Below are 12,882 nucleotides of genomic sequence, written 5' to 3'. Positions count from 1 at the left end.
ACGAAGACCCAGGGGAGGCGCAAGCAGGAGGGAGCAGCGAATTGAATTGCTAGCAGGAGCTCTCGTCATTCATTTAAAACTAAACCGTCCTTTTCAGGACGAACAAAATTTTCAAGGAAGAGTTTTGCGAACCAGTCATTTTTTCAGTTAATGTTTCGAAGGAATTTTGTAGATGGCAAAATCCATCCGGATTTTTCACATTTCTCATAAAACAATCTCTATTTTTATGTCCGTAACGAAAATCAATTTAAAACCTAATCACTTCTCGTCGACATTCGGGAACCTTTGCGTCGTAACAGGGCCCTTGCCGGGCATAACGAACGTAGCAGGCCACCAGCTCTTCGTTGGTACGCAGATCCGGAGCAACCGTTTTCTTTTCATCGGATTCATGTCCGCACCCAGCACCCTGGGGGAACCTTTCCGCGTGAACTCTTTCAATCTTCCGGTACAGAACCTTCCGGGAGCACGACATAGCACCAGTAAATTTGACCAGGCAGATGATAACGGTTCTCGGTGACGGTCCACGCAGTCGTTCTTCTCCAGATACTGTCCGGTTTTTCTTTTCGCTTCACATTTTTGTTTGTGTCGAGTGGTATTCGACTAGCTGGTCGAATATTATTACTAAGCCCTTTATTTGTTTGCTTAAGGGCGTCTCCAGCGCTGGTGGCAAACATCGAAGCAAATCAAATTTGCACCCGACGGCAAGCCCATCGCGGTATAGCCGTATAGCATTGAAATGTGCTCTCAGTTCTTCGGGATTTCACTTTGACCCGCTATTCAGCCAGTTTGCTACCGCGTCAAATGAAATGGTGCACGGAAAAATTGAATAATGTACGGAAAAATAAGAAAGTAGGGGAAATTCTCGTATCTTTGGCAGGTTAAGCACTCGCTCCTAACTCCATCCAATTTGCTGATTTTCACTATTTAAACAACTAATTTTGCAAAACTTTTTATAGAAACTTGCATGCTCACTTCTTATTGAGCTATTTATCACTCGAGTTCAGTTGAAAACGCTTTTAATTAGCATTAATTGAATGTCAAAGTTCTGACCTGCCAACATTAGAGGCACGCTGGAATTAGATGCTGTTCCCCTATTAAAATAATTTTAAAACGAAAATAAAATTCAAAGAGTTCAAAAATAAAAAATACGAAAAATCCCTCGACTCATGCCCTTATGTCCCTTGACTCTGACCAACATAATAAAAATATATTAATTGAAATTTCTTAAGAATTTCTTATACATAACCTCAAAGAGCAGAAATTTCAATCGTCCCGCTTCGCTCTGTTCCGCTACTCAACATTAGATGTCGCATGAAGCTTTGTCTTTGGACGCCAATAGGACCTTTTTCAAAAAAAACTCCAAACTTGTCGCCACCTATGAACAAGTAGCGTAAACCTATGATTTTTTTTAAAAAGTCTGTTTTTATCTTCAAAATCATTATTTTAATAAAATTTGTGCCGGAATCGGACAAGAAAAATGACGCCACTAATGAGGATACCTGTCCAAAATCGTATGATTTTTTGCCGGGGTTCAGAACAAAATCGATCATTTCTCACGATTTCCTGCATCAATCTTAACTAAACTGGTTGCAAAAGATAGGAAAAACTTTTTGCTTTAAAGTAATCAGTGTCAAATTTTGTTTGTCAAATTTTGTTTTGGAACAATAAATATTAATTAATTAATTTATAAATAATTTTTCTTGTCAGATTCCGGCATAACATTTATAAAACTGTTGATTTTGAAGATAAAAACACACTTTTTTCAAAAATCATAGGTTTACGCTACTTATTCATAGGTGGCAACAAGTGTCTTTTAGCTTTGCTGCAAAACCTCTAAAGCTACTTAAAAAGTAAAACCAGGGTCGCACTTGGGGTTGACTTCCAACATAAATTACAAACACCCCCTCCAGTTTGGTCAGAGTCGAGCCCAGTCACGAAATATTCTACCAGAGCTGGTTCTGCCAGAATCCTGCTAAAACGGTGGAACATTTCTGCTAGAATGCTCTGGGACCATCCATAAACCACGTGGACACTTTAGGGGGTATGGCGATTGTCCACGCTCCATACAAAAAAGATTTTTTTTGTATCGACAATTGTCCACGAAGGGGGGGGGGGTTTAGATTCCCAAAAATGTGTCCACGTGGTTTATGGATGGTCCCTCTAAGAAAATCCAGCTCTGTAAGAACTCTGCTAGAATCCTGCTAGAACGTCGTGACTGGGAGGGACATGAACTTCAAAAAATATGTGGAACGGCCTTTTAATTTTTTTCGATTTTTAATTATTTTAATATTTTCTGTAAACTAACAGGATATCGTTAATCGATTTTTCCGTGCACCATTTCATATGACAACAAATAAAGGGCTTAGTAATAATATTCGACCAGCTAGTCGAATACCACTCGACACAAACAAAAATGTGAAGCGAAAAGAAAAACCGGACAGTATCTGGAGAAGAACGACTGCGTGGACCGTCACCGAGAACCGTTATCATCTGCCTGGTCAAATTTACTGGTGCTATGTCGTGCTCCCGGAAGGTTCTGTACCGGAAGATTGAAAGAGTTCACGCGGAAAGGTTCCCCCAGGGTGCTGGGTGCGGACATGAATCCGATGAAAAGAAAAACGGTTGCTCCGGATCTGCGTACCAACGAAGAGCTGGTGGCCTGCTACGTTCGTTATGCCCGGCAAGGGCCCTGTTACGACGCAAAGGTTCCCGAATGTCGACGAGAAGTGATTAGGTTTTAAATTGATTTTCGTTACGGACATAAAAATAGAGATTGTTTTATGAGAAATGTGAAAAAATCCGGATGGATTTTGCCATCTACAAAATTCCTTCGAAACATTAACTGAAAAAATGACTGGTTCGCAAAACTCTTCCTTGAAAATTTTGTTCGTCCTGAAAAGGACGGTTTAGTTTTAAATGAATGACGAGAGCTCCTGCTAGCAATTCAATTCGCTGCTCCCTCCTGCTTGCGCCTCCCCTGGGTCTTCGTCAGCAGCACAACGGTGTTGATGTTCGGTAGCATTCCTCCCTGCGAAATCATGCCGGTTCTGCTCTTCGTTGTCGTTACGGATGGTCAGCTGCGGATCGCGCGGGATGATACGAGTTTTTTTGTTGTCCCACGCGGCATTTCCTACTAGATAGACCGGAGCACCGGCATCAGTCAGACGGCGTTCCGGATCTCCCGGCGGGACATCTTCCGTAAGGTGCAGCGCGCCAGTCGGGCCGCTTCTTCGGCCAGCCGCTCGATGATTATGTTTGAGGCTTGTGGCGAAATGTCAGTGTCCGGAAGAAACTACTTCTGCACCTTCCGATCCGGAGTCCGAGACGGCAGCAGTCCGCAACAATGTTCGGTTCCATGTTTATTCCACGATGGTCAATAGGAAAATGGTACAATTTTTTACTAGCGACACTGGTTTTGTTCGCAAAATGCGTCAACGCATGCTCCGCCCCTTTTGCTCGTCTTGCCGTTTCTACGGCATTCTCTTTGTTTTCCTACTTTATTCGCCACCACGATTTCTTCCACGAAATGCCAAAACAAGAAGCTATAAAAGTAAGTTGATTTCTTGTTTTCGTTCTCATATCAATCCCGACAGTCAGTGAAGCAACATCAACGCGACAAAGGAGGAAAGGAAGCTTAGTTTAGAGCTTGGAAGCCATGGTAAGTTCGCGCTGTTTGTTTTTTCTCATTTGAGGAATATAAAATTGCCTGAACAAAATTTTAATGTAAATTTTGAAAAAAAAAAATAACTAACACTTTTCTTTCCTACTATTTTCAGAACCGTTACACGCCGTACAAGATACGGTATTTCCGTGAGGATACCTACTTGGTTGATTGCGGGTGGTTGGCATCACCATGGATGCAGGACGCATCATTCCCGTTCCCGGCCGCCATGGGCCCGTGGGCGCCACCGCAAGTACCGTGGCCACAACCACCGCAATTACCGTGGCCACAACCACCGCAAGCACTGTGGCCACAACCACCGTGGCCACAACCACCGCAAGCACCATGGCCACAACAACCGCAAGCACTGTGGCCCTATCAGATGCCGCTGCCTGGATTGCCTGGACCCGTCGTAGCGTACCAGCCCCCCGTGCCGCAACTGCAGCCACTGCAGAATGCGCCGGCCCATTACCAAGCCAACCCAGCACAAGCGCCAGCAGCAGTACAAGTACCAGCCCAAGGACCGCCGCCTCAGCCACTGTCGCAACTGCAGCCAGCACCGGTCCAAGCGCCAGCACCGGTCCAAGCGCCAGCACCGGTCCAAGCGCCAGCACCGGTCCAAGCGCCAGCACCGGTCCAAGCGCCAGCACCAGTTCCACGAGGACCAGCCCAAGCACCAGTGCTGCAAGACCCGGCTATACAGCCCGTAGTACAAGCCGTTCAGCGCCAAGTCCCGGTACAAGCTGCTGTTCCGGTCCAAGGCCCGCAGCATCAGGTTGCGGTCCAGAACCAAGGCCCGCAGCATCACGTTCCGGAACAGTCCCAGGGTGGCCGGCAACCTGTCCAATTGCCATGGACGATGCCTCCACCGGGGTATGGGCGAACATACGCCCAGGTCCTGGCAGGACAGTCGCTGCAAAGAACGCGATCAATCAGTCGGCAGCGCTATGACCGTCAACAACAGCCGCGGCAACAAGTTCAGCAACACCAACACCAACAGCAACAACCACGCCAGCAACAGCAGCAGCCAACCCCACGCCAACTCAACCAACAGCAACAGGTACAAACCCAACAGCAGCAACAGCAATCCCAACTCCAACAGCATCAACCACGCCAACTCAACCAACAGCAACAGGATCAAACCCAACAACAGCAACAGCAACCCCAACTCAACCAACAGCAACAACCACGCCAACTCAACCAACAGCAACAGGATCAAACCCAACAACAGCAACAGCAACCCCAACTCAACCAACAGCAACAACCACGCCAACTCAACCAACAGCAACAGGATCAAACCCAACAACAGCAACAGCCACCCCAACTCAAACAGAAACAGGTACAAACCCAATCTCAGCAACCGCAACAACCCGATCAACAGCAACCATCGACTTCGGGAACTTCAACTCCAATCTTGGACAACAAAACCCCGACAAAACCCAAGACGCCTAAAACACCAAAAATAATAAAACTTCCCGACGATTCCATCTCGCAACATGAAAGTGAATAAAAAACATTTCCTGTGAACTCAATATTATTTATTTATTTTATTATAATCATAAAACTCTCAGAGAACCTAGGATTGAACACGGATTAAGATTAATATAGCACTTCGGCAACTTCGACTATCAACTTATGATTGCAAGAACTCCACAGAAACTGTTTAGAAACTATTTATTACTTCGAATTTTTATTAACGAATTTATTAATTACGAATTAATTAAGGATGGTTTTAATAAATTATAAAAAAATAAGTATCGTGCTCGCCTTGGCTCACAATAGTGTCCTAAAGCCCTCACGGCATCATGGAGGAAGCAAAACATTAAAATCGAGAACACCCATGGGAGATTTATACGTAGAAAGTTGTGTTTCACCTTCCTGATTAAGAATATGTTCGATTCAAAATATTATAGCGGTGAAAATTGCGTTTTTCAGAAAAAAAAAGTGTTTTCCCATATAAAGTACCATGGGAGGAGGCGCATGGTGACTCAAGTAAATTTTAATAATTTGTTAATAAGCCTTATTATACGTCGTGTTTCAAAATGTTTTACGTTTCTTTTACCTTTGATACGCATAAACTTTCGAAAAAAGTAATTTTTAATCATTTTTTTTTAATTTTTATTTAGTACCAGGCGTCTCCATAAGTATGAAAAAACATTTTTTTTCTGAAAAACGCGATTTTCACCGATAGAATATTTTGAATCGAACATATTCTTAATCAGGAAGGTGAAACACAGCTTTCTACGTATAAATCTTCCATGGGTGTTCTCGATTTATAATATTTTGCTTCCTCCATGCCGTGCCCTATGTCAATTTGTATATACAACGGTAGAAAACACGCTTGAAAACCCTTTCTGATCACTTTTTTAATTTTTATACAAAAAAAAAAGCGATTAAAAAATTATGACAAGACATCATTTTACTATGGTTAGGTTTTTTTGGCCTAATTTTTCCTAGTTTTTGTTTAGTTGCATTTAATGAACCTTCTGTTACCAAGCGGTAAATGAAAAAGAAATAGTTGCAAGGAACACCAAAGCCGTATTGTTAATTCGATTTTGGTTAACCGCGGTAAATTTTCTTGAAATATTTCGAGCTGTCAAAAATCCACCAAAGCATTTACCACATTGATCACACCAAAAACTGTGGTAGAAAAGTATCCACCGCAATCCACCGCGATCAGTTTTTGACAGTTCGACGCCAACGAATTATTTCAAGTAAATCTACCGTAGTTAACCAAAATCGAATTTACAATACGGCTCAAATCTCTATGAACCAGCCAATCACACAAGATGTAAAATTGTTATTTCGGTAAATAAAATGAATTGAATTGAATTTTACTATGGATCAACTACGGTCCCCTTGGAACGAGCTGTCATCTAAGATACTTTATGTCAAGAAAGGCCGCGATGTAAATTTTTCAGAATTGATTTAAAAATCAATGTTAAACCCTTTGTGGTCTTGCAAAGGTTCATTGTACTCAGAAAAATGAGCTTTATCATTGTGAACAATTATATCAGCAATCTAAGCTGAATTTTAGGACCATATTTCTTCTCAATGCTCTAATGAAAGTATTCCTTTCTAAATTTATATTGAAAAATTTTGTAAACATTTGCTCTAGATCCTCAAGAAATGTTGGTCCAAATACCAATTTGCTTGTATACTTGTTCCAATATACGGTTGTAGATTGAATAAATTTCATTTTCTCAAATATCTCCCAAAAGAAGCTCATCCTTATCGACACCTCCACCAAATCTCGGATTAGTTTTCAAAAGGACGTAAGAGCCAATGGTAAACAAAGCCCTTTTTGCATCGGTATTCAGCCTACTTACTAAATACCAATTTCATGCTTGAGATTTTTCATCTACACGTCCTTTATATGCCCTAAACTGAAAATGACGGTAACATTGTTTCAATTTAGAGAAAAACGAAAATAACTGTCGGAGGTCTCTTACGGCTTTTTGAAAACTCACCCGAGAAATGTACACTTAGTTAAAGAATTGATTAATATTTTGTTTTGTTTGTTTCTTGCTTGTTTCTTCAGCAAACGGGAAAAATAAGCATTTCAAACCACGGGTCCCCCACAGACCGTTATTATGAAAAAAAAAATCCACCCAAACCAATGATTGGACATGGTTCCTGGGACCATTCTGCACTTCTGGGCCGAGTTTCAAAATATTTGCCGGCAGGATTTTTGAATACGGTCAGTTTTAGTTTTTTGAGTACAAATTAAGGAGTAATTGCATGTAAAATGCGTAGAAAATGTTAAAACTTTCAATGTTTTAACTCTAAAACGTCATGGTCATGGCTTAAATTGTACTTACATGTAGCAGAATGATATAAAAACGATTTACGGGACTGACTTAGGCGGATGAAGCCTAAGTCAAGTGACTTAAGTAAATAATTTACAAGTTCATACCTGAATTTTAACAAAACTCCTACATTAGGCAATTTTTAATCAAGATGAACTAGATTGCACAAAAATTGTTTAAAATGGGGTGACTTTGAGGCAAGGGGTGATATTGTACCAACAAACGACTTAAGATTGTTTTGATAAGCTTGAATTTTATGTTAAATAATTTGTTTGTTGACGGATTAATTTGGTCCATTTATGTTCCCACAAAAACAATTAAATGAAATTGCTACGTTAACTTGCTCATTCTGTTTAAATAATTCCAAGGAATATACATTGGAAAAATTCTTTTTTTTTACAAAAAATAATTGTTTTCTAGACAAACCTGATTATTACTAACTTGCCTAGCCCTTGTGTATGAAAAGCCCCCTTTTTGTAAGCAGAAAGCAATGATGCAAAATTTTATACAAATAAAAAAATTCAATAAAAGTCGGTTTGCGAAAATTAAATACAAAAATATTATGTTATTTTTTTGTTCAAACTGGTTTATATTTATATTATGCGATTCTACAAAAATGTTTTTAAACTTCTGGCGATTTCACAAATCTCGTTCAATGAAACATTAGACTGTTAGCATGTTTTTGATTTGATTGGACTAACTTTATAAACGTGATCTAACGTTATGAAATACAGGTTGGAAAGTTCTTTGAGCCAAATCCCATCAAATAAACGAATCTTTTCGTAAACGAAATGGCCAGTTTTCTATGTTGGCCCATACCGACCGCACCCTGGATGGAAGGCTTGTCTCAGAATGAGCCGCCTTAGCATGTTGTCAAAACCATAGACAAATTTGCAAAATTGATTGTAGTAGGGTCATACTTTCAGATTTTCTCTTAAATGTAAATGTTAGTTGTTTTTTTAATTCACATTTTGCTTGACGCGCTTTGTAACAAATGTTGTTTTTCCTATTCTGTCTCAAATTTGATGTTTCATGTTTCGCATTTTGATACCTTGCGTTGCCGGCGGTGAGTATAGATTGATCGATTGTTCCTTGCAGCGGACAATGTGGTTCAGCAGATATTCCAAAAGCCCAAGTAGCTCATGAAGATTGACTGGCGCAGTTGGTAGGTTGATATTCGACGTGCTCCCTGGGCTGCGAACAGAGTCGTCGTGGACCTTGACGGAGGGAACCCAGGTGGGCCAGGTGGGCCGGTTTCGCTAAGGGCGTGCTTGATTTGGGCAGTGACCGGCGACTCGCGTGGTTCGAGTCAGAAAATCAGGCGAAGCTTACATGACCCGACCGAGCAGGAACCAAATCGATCCGCCCATTCGTGTTGTACGGATTTGCCGAGCCGGCTTCAAGATGCACTGTTTCGCCAAGGCTCACTGCTGCTGGTAGATGTGATTTTTATGGATGCTCGTGCGTGCTCGATGCGGGACGCGACATCCGAATCGCATGAAACGAGTCTGAAAAGGTAAGAAATATCGTAATCTATGAAGACTTCATAGCTTCTCGGCTAATACTTACTAAAATCATTGCAGGAATTCTCGCACATAACTGCATCTGCAGCACGTGAAAGTGCTTTTCGTGGTCGTGCTCTGTGTCACTGTTGGCCAGATACACCATCTTTTGCTTTTCACGTGAAAAAGGTTCAGGGCTTCGGAAATGTTGTAGTTGAACGCGGACTAGTCATTTGGGTCCAGCTGGACGCAGCGTCGTGTCAGGCTAGCCTCCTGAATGCAGTTGATGGCTTCGTTGGGTTACTCGTCAGCTAGCAGCAGCCAGATTTTAAACTGAATCATCCAGGCTTTCTGCGGCCCAAGCCGCAGCAACGCTTCTACCAGATGACGGGCCACGTATCTTCTGAAATGAACAACATGATTAAGATTCTCAGAGCATCACCTCAAGAATTCCCACACACGGCGATAGGTGATTCTCCGACAGCGTGTTCAGCTCCGCCAGCACGTAGCTCTGCAGCGACTCGTCGTACTGGCCACATGCGTAGAACAGCTTCACCAGTAGCAGGTGCGCGTCCAGTTGAGGTACCGCTTCGCGTTTGTCAGCCCCAGCTTCGTTTTGTGAAAGTTGTCTTCGATGAGCGGTTGCTCATCTAGCTAACTCTCCAGCTTGCCCTCCCCCATCAGGAAATTGGCCAAAGTCTCTGCGCGCAAATCAGGAGAGAACTCATTAGTTTATTCACTATTTAACGCAATTAACCCCTCCCCGCCCAGAGCAAAATCGAGATTTTTTACGTTTTTCCTTGCCATTTATTATTTGTTGTGAACCTTGCCCGCCCGTGTGGATCAATCGGACCGCGCACTGAACTCACAATCCAGAGGTCGCTGGTTCGAATCCCGCGGCGGGCGCCCTAAAATTCTGAGTGTAAATATGGGTATCCGGCGCCTTCACCCCGTGCCGTACTCAAAACACTTAGGAGCCCAGGGTGGCGAAGTCCTTGTAGATAAAAGGAAGACACTAGTGGTTGGTACTAGCAATAGTGGCCGACAGCTATAACGTCAACTTCGTTTTTTTTTTATTATTGTCTTGCCCAAATTGGATGAAATTTGAAATGGTTCTAGTAAACAGCCTAAATGAAACTGTGCAAGAAGAATTAGTTGAATTCATTTGACAGTTTTCGAGAAATTTCAATTTGGACTGAAAATTTAGTGGAGCTCTGGTGCTACCATGGGCGTTAGAGGGTTAAGTACAAGATGTAATGTCAGAGACATGAACGAAAGACAAAGGACAATATAAAGGCTAGCTACTAGAGGGGGGCATTCCCTGTTCAGCTGTCGTTGCGGTCGGTCGTCTCTCGAGCTAGCTGCTGTGCTCAGCGCGTTGGATGGAAGGCTGTTTTACTGGAACGAGGCCATGAAGAAGGTGCAGCAGCTGTGGGAATCCCCACAGCACAGAAAAGTGCAAAGCAGAAGAGGACCAAGCCAAGAAGTGTGTCAACTGATCTGGATCTCACGAAGGTCTGGACCGCAGCTGTCCCAAACGTGCGCAGTTCATCCAGTCGAGGCAGCAGGCGTCCAAGCCGAAACCGCCAGCATGGAAGCAGGACAAACGATCGCCGGCGGTACCTACGTTCAACGCGGCGGATTTCCTCCCGCTGCCGGGAGTGGTGCCGTCTGACACGCCGAAAGAGCCTCGTTCCGGAGGAAGCAGTGTTAAACTGTTTGCTGTATACGCACCGCGGCAGTGTGTAGACAGCAACAATTCATCCGCTCTCTTTGCGGAAGATCTCCGCAAACTGACTGACGCCCAGAACAGGAACGTGGTAGCTGGGGATTTAAATGCTCGCGACCCCCAGTGGCGGAATCACATCCGAAACCAGAACGGCGCACTCTTGGCGGACCACCTAAGCTCCGACACGTGCGACATCCACTTCCCGGACGATCCCACGTTCCTCTCCCCGGCTGGAACTCCTTCTACGCTAGATGTGTTCCTGTCGGATCTGCCTCTCTCGAAACCAACCACAATCTAAGATCTAAGCTCGGACCACTACTGTAGTGTGTAAGCTGGAATGCACCCCAATGCCTGCTCGACCGGCGATGAGGCGCGACCACCACCGGGTTAACTGGGTGTCCCTCAGCCGCATCGTGGACTCCCGTATTCCCGATCAACTGGATCTACCGACGGTAGAGGCCATCGACAACCAACTAGAAGCCCTCGAGAACGCTGTTCACCAGGCGGAGGCCAGGAGGCTTGCATCCGTGAGGTTCCGGTGAGGCGTCAATTCACCGCGATTGACGACTACACCCGGTGGCTCATCCAGGAGAGAAACATCGCGAGACGGCAGTTTCAGAGGAACGGCTGCCTTGACAAGAAGGAGGAGGTGAGCCTTCTGAACGCCGAGATCCGGAACCGTATGCTGCAAATCCGGAACAAGCAGTTCGCAAACAACATCAGCCAGAAGACCGATCACTCCAAGCCGTTCTGGAAAGTAGCCAAGTTGCTGAAGAAAAGACCGAGTCCCGTGCCCCCGCTCAAAGTCTACGGTGACCTCCTGGTGTCCCCTCAAGAAAAGGTCAACGCGATCGCCGGCAAGCTGGTTGAAGCACATCACCTTGGAGCCGGAATGTAAGTCCCCACGAAGCAGCCGTTACGCAATCCATGCGAGAGCTCAACGTCCAGACGAACGCCGCCCCTTTTCCTGGACGGGTCACGGAGGACGAAGTGCGAGCTGCGGTGAAGTGCGGTAAGAACATGAAAGCCCCTGGCGAGTGGCTAATTCTGTCAAAATGGCAATTTTTACGAGCGCACCAGGTGGCCGCCTTGACGGTGATAATAAACGCGCAACGTACTTTTGTACACATTAAAACTTTATACTAAACGGATTAAACCTGTCCGCGTACCACGCGGAAAGACTATCCAAAGAACAATGATGCCACTTGAAGTTCTGCTGTTTCCTGCATCGACTGTTGACAGCTGAACTGCCACGAGTGAGCCCAATGGTGTTGCTACGATGCCGTTGGTGAATAGGCTGATCCATTCGTTCCCAACAGCAATTTTCATTATCAGTACCAAAAACCATGAATTTTGATACCAATATTGCCCAAAATCATATGGTTCGGTAAATGTCCCCCCGGGGGAACCGGGGGGTGAGGCAACTCCGAAGAGTTGCGCAGTCCTCACCCCCACACGGTTGCTGTTCCGTCTGTCTCCCGGTTCTGCTCGGTCTCTCTCCCGCTGTAGCTCTGTCTCTCTCTCCCGCTGCAGTTATGTCTCTCTCCCGGTACGGCTCTGTCTCTCTCCCGGCACGGCTGTCTCTCTCCCGACACGGCTCTGTCTCTATCACGGTGCTGCTTTGGTCTATTATCGGTGCTGCTCTGGTCTCTCTGCTGCTGCTGCTGCTGGTGGTGTTGCCGGTCCGACGTCTGAGACGTGAGTGATGGTTTGAAAACTGGGGCAAATTAATTTATAGTTTCGCGGCCCCTCTACTTCCCCTCCTTTATCGCGCCCGACACCGATCGCGTTGCTCAGTTGATTTTCCCCTCAAAATAGGTACTTGACCTTCCCGACCGTGCAAATTGCTGAATAAATTTCGAATCGAATGGTGCCAAAATCGTGCCATTTCGAATTGTCTGAGAGGAGATATAAGCGTTCAAAATCTTACAAGTTAACTTTTGGACTGCGGCCCGGGTTTTTTGGAATGGCACCCCAGTACCTTCGAGAAAGACGTAGTTTACGTCAAAATTACTCATTTTAATTGCATGTTTTAAATGTTTTAACTATGTTTAGTCAAACTTATTTTGTAGTAAAACGATAGAGTAAGTCTTCCCCTTTCGATTGGTGGTTAAATCTTCTGGATTAATCGATAGGGAAAAAAGATATAAGCGTTGGAAATTTCGAAGCATCGGAAGAGGG

General features: G+C 44.3%; 1 protein-coding gene and 1 long non-coding RNA gene across 2 annotated transcripts; one reads left to right on the top strand and one right to left on the bottom strand.

Moving 5' to 3' along the window:
• Nucleotides 1-3,857: 3,857 nt before the first annotated feature.
• On the top strand, nucleotides 3,858-5,171 carry LOC119771113 (putative uncharacterized protein DDB_G0271606). The gene has a single exon (XM_038266507.1). It carries the CDS (start codon nucleotides 3,858-3,860, stop codon nucleotides 5,169-5,171), a length of 1,314 nt encoding a protein of 437 aa, XP_038122435.1.
• A 2,907-nt stretch (nucleotides 5,172-8,078) lies between these two features.
• LOC119765408 lies at nucleotides 8,079-9,829 on the bottom strand. The gene is made up of 3 exons (XR_005276706.1): nucleotides 9,434-9,829; nucleotides 9,040-9,375; nucleotides 8,079-8,978 (listed from the first exon to the last, which is right to left on the bottom strand). It is a non-coding gene; the product is annotated as an uncharacterized LOC119765408 (long non-coding RNA).
• Between the last annotated feature and the right edge of the window lie 3,053 nt (nucleotides 9,830-12,882).

Source organism: Culex quinquefasciatus, chromosome 1, assembly GCF_015732765.1.
Source record: "Culex quinquefasciatus strain JHB chromosome 1, VPISU_Cqui_1.0_pri_paternal, whole genome shotgun sequence".
Lineage (NCBI taxonomy): Eukaryota > Metazoa > Arthropoda > Insecta > Diptera > Culicidae > Culex > Culex quinquefasciatus.
The sequence above is the reverse complement of the archived record's forward strand: the minus strand, read 5'-3'. Positions and strand labels throughout refer to the sequence as shown.

Excerpts from the sequence above, each read along its gene's own strand:
- LOC119771113 (XM_038266507.1), top strand. The coding sequence starts at position 3,858 with ATGCAGGACGCATCATTCCCGTTCCCGGCCGCCATGGGCCCGTGGGCG.